We start from the raw sequence: 8,276 nt of genomic DNA, 5'->3' as shown, positions 1-8,276 counted from the left end.
TATATTATATATACAATTAGGGTCCTACCTAGGATATATATGAACATTATTATATCCAAAAATTATTAATAATAATAATAATAAATATACACATGTTGCCAAGAAAAAGATAAGAACAAATGCAAGTTGTTATTAATCATCAATATATATAACTAGCTAATTTTTTATTTCACGCTGCAAGCAAAAATATAATAAAAATTTATGTATATTAGAAAAATAATGAATATTAATATTCTATTATTCACTATTGGGAAAATAATTAATATAATAAAGTTATTCACATCAATGATACACCAATCACATTAGTAAGGTAAATAATTAAAAAAAAACGAACAAAAAAATAATCAAGAAGTACAAATTAGTAATGGTAATAATAGGTAAAAATTTTAAATAGCATTAATTTATCATATCACAAATTTTTTCCACATAAAAGAGGTGATAAGTTCAAAATATTGTATATTCAGAGCTAGCCCTAGATATAAGCTAGCTACGGGTATTATAACTAAGTTTATACTTTCTTGAAGCTCAAAATAGAAAATAAAAAGTTTGATTAAGTTTTTATTTAAATAAAATTAAGTATATTATACATAATAAATATTTATAATTTAATTAGTTAAGATTTATAGCACATTATATACACATTATTAGTACAATTTTAGGGTCAAGAGTTTATCTCTTCAGCTCTTCTAATAAGGAAAATAGGATAAACTCTTGATTTAGAGAAAAACCCTAAAATTATATATTAATTAAAATTAAGTGTAATAAAAGGATAAAATCTAATTGTTTTTGTCAAAGAAAGGGACCCGCCATCAATTGAATTTTCTCTTAATTATTAGTTTTCATTGAAGTACTTTCTATATATAAAAATAAAATACAATATATATATATATATATAGCAGCCAGTTGAGAAGAAGTACTATATTGAGTCAAAAACCAAAGCTTTTTCTATAGTGATCACTAACTTTCACATTCTTTAATTATTACAAGTGCATATGTATATATAGTATATACATTACTTTATTCACAAAAGAACAAAAGAGAGTATTCTGTCAAGTTTGATTTCTTCTATCTAATACATAGAATATTTATATATATATAAATATCTCATAGTTGACACAATTCAATATACTGTGTAATACATAGATATATTATATATATAGATAACAAAACTATGTGCTTTCGTCTTCTCATGATTATAAATGGTTTTGTATAGTGGTTTTTTCAATATTTTATTTCACAATTGAATTATGAATTTGCTCACGTGCTACATATATATGGTCTTTGAGTTTAAGTCGTCTATTAATTTTCTATCTTCTTTCTCCAATAATTAAGTTAATAATAATAATAATAAAAAAAAAAATTCATAGCTATATAAATAGCCTCTTGCTCTGCATATTAGTTGTATTCAACCAAAGTTGTCTATTTAATAAATGTTTCTTTCTCTCTCTCTCTCAAAATATTGCTCTCTTCAACCATAGTCTCTCCTGGTGAGTTTATGTGTATATATATAATTTTGATTATTACTTTGTATATATATATATGGAAATTATAATTATGATTTTAACATAAATATATATATATATATGTGGCAGTTTCTATACACTGATCGAGTACACGTTATGATGAAACATAATCTTCAAGAGAGAGGTTTGTTCTCATTGCGGTAAGTATATTAATTATTAATTACAACTTATAATTATAAACACTACAAAAATATCATAATTAGCAACAATTTTTTAGTTACAATACAACGTTTTTTTTAATTAAATATAATTTTTAGTCACAATAAAAAATTAATTATAATTAAAATATAGTATTTAGATACTATCACTATTTTAATTTTAATTATAATAAATTTTGCATGACTAAAAATAAAATTTTTTGTACTATATATACTATAAAATTCCTCTAAAACAATCATACTATTTGTGGGGCACAACCAAAGGGGCATGTGGGGTCATTTACCTCCTCAACTTTTTATTAATTACATTTTTATATACATATTTTTTAATATTTCACATCTAATTTTTTTTATTTATACTTTTATATATTTTTATTTTTGTCCACATGAAATTTATGTTTTTCAATTTTATCTTTATAAAATTTATGTTTCTCATTTTATTCTCCAATATTTTTATTTTTATTATCCCACTAAAATTTATATTTTTCTCGATTAAAATTATATTTATCATTAGTACTCTAATTTTTTTTGATCCCACTAAAATATGTGGCTGACTCCGTTACTACTATTAGTATTAGTCGCGAATTCTACCTTTTGTAGTAGTGACATATATGTAAATATTTGGTTAATTTGGACAACATTTGTATTGAATCATAATTAATAGTGGGTGAAATTGTTACTTAAAAGAGTGTAATTAATTATACATTGATTTGGTACATTTAATTTCAGTCGAGATGGAAGAGAAGAAGATGATAATAAAGTGGATAAAATACTGAATCCATGGGCAGCAGACTCTCGACTATGGAATTTTATATTCTTAGCTTCATGTCTAATTGGAGTCTCAATTGATCCATTGTTCCTCTACGTACCAATTGTAGACGATAATCGAAAATGCCTCAAAAGAGACTATAATATGGAGATCATAGCTCTTGTTTTGCGATCTGTTACTGATTTGTTTTACGTTTTCCATGTCTGTTTTCGGCTTCATAATGCCTTGAAAATGTCCAAAGAACTTCATGTATCCATTTTCACAAATTTTCCGTGGTTTCATCTTCTGATCGATATTTTGTCCATTCTTCCTCTTCCTCAGGTATATTATTATTATTAATTATTAACTTTTCTTTTGTTTAAGATTTTGTTTGTGAGCATACTTCATAATTATTGTATTTGTTGTAGTTACAATATTTTTCTTGCAAGTTCTTACTTCTTTTAATAGTTTACAATGTTTAAAACAAGGTTATTAATTTTTTTCAAGCGCATGTGCATAAGTAAACTAGAATATCAAGAACGATATATGTTTTCAGTAATGTAAATTATTTATTTATTTTTTTAAAATAAATACATGAATAAGGTTGGGATTGAGAAATTTTTGGGGAATGTCTTGATGTGTTGATGATTGAAATGCATAGCGATTGTAATTAATACTCCTCTAATTAGAAATATTTGTGTGTATGTAGGTGGTAGTTTTACTATACTTTTCCCAAATTACAGGATCAAGATCTTTGAGTGGAAGAAAGTTCATCAACTTAATACTTCTTCTCCAATATGTGCCTCGTCTTCTTCGTGTGTACTTAACAGCTAAAGAGATAGGAAAGGGTTTCGACTCACTCATCAGTCAACGTGTATGGGTCAGATGTGCCTTCTTCTTTTTCGTCTACCTTAATTTTGGTCATGTAAGTATTATATATCATCATTTTTATCTTCCTTTTTGTTTTATAATAGTTGCTAAAGTTAGAATGATAGAATACTATATGTAACAAGGGTTTGGTTCCAATTGAAATGACTCAAACCCGAACTATGTGGCTCCACGTGATTAGTTGGAACCCTACAAAGATTGTCGAGCTAACAATATTCTTCGTAGGGCTAACCTAACCATTTTCATAGCTCGGATTGTGAGTTTCAATGGGAAATTAACTACAATATTTTTTAATTTTTATATTAGGTTTTCGGAGCGTTTTGGTACTTCTATTCAATTTTTCGCGAGACAGCTTGCTGGCACGAAGCTTGTAAATATCACATGCCAAAACAATGTACACCTGGTCCTTTTGATTGTAGTCTTGGAATTGAAAGTCATCCCATAAAGAATTTGACAAAGTTAAATCAGTATTGCCCAATCAATCCACCAGATCCAAAAATCTTCAATTTTGGAATGTTTTCGGGAGCTATTGAGTCTCGCATAGTCAACAATACTGATTTTCCCACGAAATTCACTCGTAGTTTTTTCTGGGGCTTGAAAAATTTGAGGTTTGTAAATATATCCTATGTTTATTAAGATGTGATATTTCTAATTAATTTTCATACATATCTTTTAATTTTCTTTTATTTTTCTTGTAGTTCTTTTGGTTCCAACCTTGACACAAGTGGCAATATTGTAGAAAACTTGTTCGCAATTCTCATTTCAATCTTGGGTTTACTATTATTTTTATATCTTATTGGAAATTTGCAGGTATGTATACTTACTCTTAGTCTTTGTTAATCAATTTTTTTAAAAAAACATAATAAATATAGCTACAAATTAAACTCAAACACTAGCTATTGTTTCAAAATATTAATAAAAAAATATATTTACATATTTTATTTTTAACAAATTAGAAAGAAAAAAATGTAAAACATTAATTTAATTGGGCACCCTAGAAAACCCTCAAAATATTTAAATGCATCATATTTTGCAAATAAACTTTTTATTGGAACTAATTATATTACCTATGATATATATATACATATATTATATAGACATATATGCAGTTGGAAACTACAAAATCAGAAGAGGATAGGAAAAAGATAAGCATCATACAACCAGAAATAGATTCTTATCTCACAAACCATGGCATTCCATCTCGAAAAAAGAAACTCATCAACAAATACCTAAGTCGAAAAATTAGACAAGGCGAAGATATTGATGTCAAATATCTCTTTTCTATACTCGAGGAGCATGCTGATCAAGGCCAACACAAGAGTCATGAGGTTCGTAAATAATTTTTTATAAAATCTTATTACTTTTAGTAACAACAAAATTTATAATTAAAAATAAAAAAAAACGAAAAATATATTATTGCAATATTTATAAAGTATTGAAACTTATTTTCATTCATTTTAATAGACATTTGCAGCTTGGGTAACTAAATTATCGGATATGAAAAAGGATGAGAGTAGTACAATGGAGCAAAAGGTAGAGCTGTGGATATCAAAAAATGGAATCCCTAATGATTTAAAGTTGAAGATTAAGAAATATGTCAAGTTTAAATTGCAAGAAGGAAAAGATATAAATATTGAGCATCTTATGTATATTCTTCCTCCAACACTAAGAATCTGTATGACAGAGCACATGTGTTTCTCTATCTTGAAAAAAGTAAGTGATTTTTTGTTGTTTATATTATATATATGTACTTAAATTAGTTATTACTACTTAAGACCATCATTAATTAATTATTTTTTGTTGTTGGTATATACCATAATTATCATAATTTAATTTGTTTTATATAATGTTGTGCATTATAGTTATAATAATTTTTCTTACAATTATTGATAATATACACTATACAAAATTTTTTACTTTTAGTCACAATAAAATTTGTGACTAAAAGTAAAAAAATGGTGACTAATTATAATAAAACATCATTCTTATGTGATTAAAAGGTCCGTGGTTAAAGGTATTAGTTACAAAAATTATAATTTGTTGTGGCTAAATGTGGTTTTAGTCTGACTAAAACTAAATTAGTGACAAATTGTAACTAAATGCTATGTTTTATTCACAAGTAACAATTTGTTGTGACTAAAAGTCACATTTAGTCATAAAAAATTTATATTGTGACTAAAAAATTATTACTAAAAGTAACTGTTTTTTGTAGTGATATTTTGAATAATTTATAGTACTAAAATATATATGATTCAAAAAATTTGTTCCACACCTTATAATAAGAGTAATTAATGCTTCCTATAAATTATTCATCATGTGTCTAACTATTTATCATAATTGTATTTATAGGTTCCATCATTCCGAAACATAGATGAAAATGTTTATGAAACGATATGCAAATTTCTAAAGCCAGTTACATATTTGGAGAACAGTTATATTATTCGAAAGGGAGAGCCTATTGATATGGTGCTCTTCATCACACAAGGTACTATGTGGACATTTGGAAATGGCATCATTCCTATGAATCGCCTTCAAAAAGGCGACTACTATGGAAATGAACTCATAGAATGGCAATTGAACTCAACATTCTATTATGAGTTTCCAATCTCGACTTGTAATCTCAAATCGCATACTAAAGTTGAAGCCTTTGTTTTGATGGCAAATGACTTGGAACATGTACTCTCGAGTTGTTGGTCTAAGTTCTCTAAAAGATATTCAACCATTGAAGCTATGTCTGAAGGCATAAAATTTTTTGCAGCTACTACTGTGCAACGAGGATTTCATCGTTACATGAAAAATAAAAAAGCACAACAGAAGACTATACTCAACATATGTGTGAATTGATTATATCAGTCTTAATTAGGGTTGTAATAACGAACACATACATCGCTTATGTTTCTTTGTTTCTTGGTTGTAATATTGGCCGTATTGATTTAGGGTTTCATTTGTTGTTGCAGTTGCTCTTGTTTTATGTTTATTATTCTTTTTTGTTTTGCACTTAATAATGTTTATCTTGAGACTAGGGTTTCTTTTATAGTTCTAGAAGTTATCTTCAATTCAAATGGTTTTTTTTTCCTTTTTTTTTTTTTTGGTTCGAATTTCACTATTATACCTAGTTTAATTGATTTAATTGAGTAAATATTTATATATATATTCATTATTAAACATGTTTTAGAAAAGATTAATAGCTATATATATTTATTAATTTATAAAATTGTTTTAATTAATTTTTATATAGCTCAAGTTGAGTATTAAAAATAGTAATTTATTAAGAATTTGATGTATTTATTTTTGTGATATAGAATATTACTTTTGAAACTATAAAACTATATATGGATATAGACTTTTAATTTGGTCCCAAATTCTAATTGAGATAAGTTGGTGGATGTAAATGTTGTCCAATAAATTACTTTGCAAATAATCTCAGTAGTAATTAAAGATTAAATTTGTATAGTGTACAAAAATGGAAGGTGATGGACTAAATTAAAGAGTAAAATTTAAATGATTTGAGACATTGATCATATTAGCATGGAAAGATAGAAATGTAATATCGTAAATTCTATTCTAATACTCATTATTAACCAAAACACAATTTGCATGTATATTTAACTAAACAATATTTGAGCTCATATAGAGTGAGACAATATGGGCCTTATCATTTTAGCTGAATAGAAGTCCATGGGCTAAGTTTCTTCGTTGGGCCCAATTGCTTGATCAAATAAGGTTGCATATTATTCTTTTGTTTTTTTGGTAAGAGAGACATTTTTTCATCCAATTTTAATATTTTTCATTACAAAAAAATTTACTTTTAAAATTTATAACTAAACATAAAAAAAAAATAATTAATTATATATTATTATTCCTAACCGCTTCATCTTTTTCTTCATTTGTCCTTAGCAAAGACCAACCCCACGACCATCCAACACTAGTTACACTTCTTCTTTTCCTTCGTTCATCCTCATCCCCAATTGCACGAGACCAATCGTTCATTCCTCTTCCGTTCATCCTCGTCCCGATCCAATCGCACACGACCAGCAACAACAGCCGCACAAGAACACCAGCTGGAGCGCCCCAATCATTCGCTCCTCCTTTGGCCCATCCCCAACCGTCCTCTCCTCCACCAGCTCGTTCCGTCCCCAATCTTGAAAAAAATGGCAGTAAGAACTTATGATTTGCTCAATATGATGATGGTACTAAGATTTATTCTTCTTTTGAATTTCATATCTATTGTTTGTTTACCGAGAAAAGAATAATATTTGAGACTTTCAATAGGGAAATTTGATTAAATATGCATAAAATGCTCTTATATATTTTTCTCTAAATCCATATGTATTAAAATTGACCATATATGGCCACATTACTATTTTCCCCATAATACCCCTTACATTTGAAATCACAAACCAATCAGCCTCCTCTCTCTCCCGGCCTCTCGCTCAAACCACGCTCAAACACCTTGCTCAAACCCACGGTGACGGCGCAACACCCCATTCGATGCACGGTGGACCAATCGACGACCGAACCCACGACCATATCGATGAGGCAATCGATGACCGGATCCACGACCCACACGGTGCACGCCATCCATAATAATGTGGAAGGTGTGTTTTTTATTTTATTTTTTTGGGTCTGAAAGTGTTAACTATTTATGTCGGATCTTTGAAATTGGCAAATTTTGAGGAGGAAGAAGAAGGCCCAATGGGTCCGATGCTAGTCCGATATGGGTCCGATGGGCCTTTCAATTGGTTTAAATATGTGTAGGTCCGATGGGTCCGATGGGTCCAATGCCAAGTCCGATGGGTTTGATGCCCAGTCCGATGGATCTGATGCCCAGTCCGATGGGTTCGATGCCCAGTCCGATGGGTCCGATGCCCAATCCGATGGGTCCGATGCCCAGTCCGATAGGGTCCGATTTAAATCGGGTGGGAAGAAGAAAAAAGAATGAGAAGAGAGAGGGAGTTG

At 28.5% G+C, this 8,276-nt stretch overlaps 1 protein-coding gene across 1 annotated transcript; it reads left to right on the top strand.

The window, feature by feature from the left end:
- The first annotated feature begins 1,194 nt into the window (after positions 1-1,194).
- LOC115715626 (putative cyclic nucleotide-gated ion channel 13) lies at positions 1,195-6,353 on the top strand. Its single transcript, XM_030644284.2, has 9 exons — positions 1,195-1,487; positions 1,593-1,663; positions 2,411-2,771; positions 3,139-3,354; positions 3,624-3,925; positions 4,016-4,127; positions 4,415-4,645; positions 4,782-5,030; positions 5,667-6,353. The coding sequence occupies exons 2-9, from the start codon at positions 1,620-1,622 to the stop codon at positions 6,159-6,161; spliced, it is 2,010 nt and encodes a 669-aa protein (XP_030500144.2). The 5' UTR covers positions 1,195-1,487; positions 1,593-1,619; the 3' UTR covers positions 6,162-6,353.
- Positions 6,354-8,276: the final 1,923 nt, after the last annotated feature.

The sequence above is a fragment of the Cannabis sativa genome, chromosome 5, assembly GCF_029168945.1.
Source record: "Cannabis sativa cultivar Pink pepper isolate KNU-18-1 chromosome 5, ASM2916894v1, whole genome shotgun sequence".
In the NCBI taxonomy this organism is placed as follows: Eukaryota; Viridiplantae; Streptophyta; class Magnoliopsida; order Rosales; family Cannabaceae; genus Cannabis; species Cannabis sativa.
Note: the sequence above shows the minus strand (reverse complement) of the source record. Positions and strands in the feature narration are given on the sequence as shown.

Coding starts and splice junctions, on each gene's coding strand:
- LOC115715626 (XM_030644284.2), top strand. CDS start 1,620: ATGATGAAACATAATCTTCAAGAGAGAGGTTTGTTCTCATTGCG. Junction 2,772..3,138: donor CCATTCTTCCTCTTCCTCAG/GTATATTATTAT, acceptor GTGTGTATGTAG/GTGGTAGTTTTACTATACTT. Junction 3,355..3,623: donor TCTACCTTAATTTTGGTCAT/GTAAGTATTATA, acceptor TTTTTATATTAG/GTTTTCGGAGCGTTTTGGTA.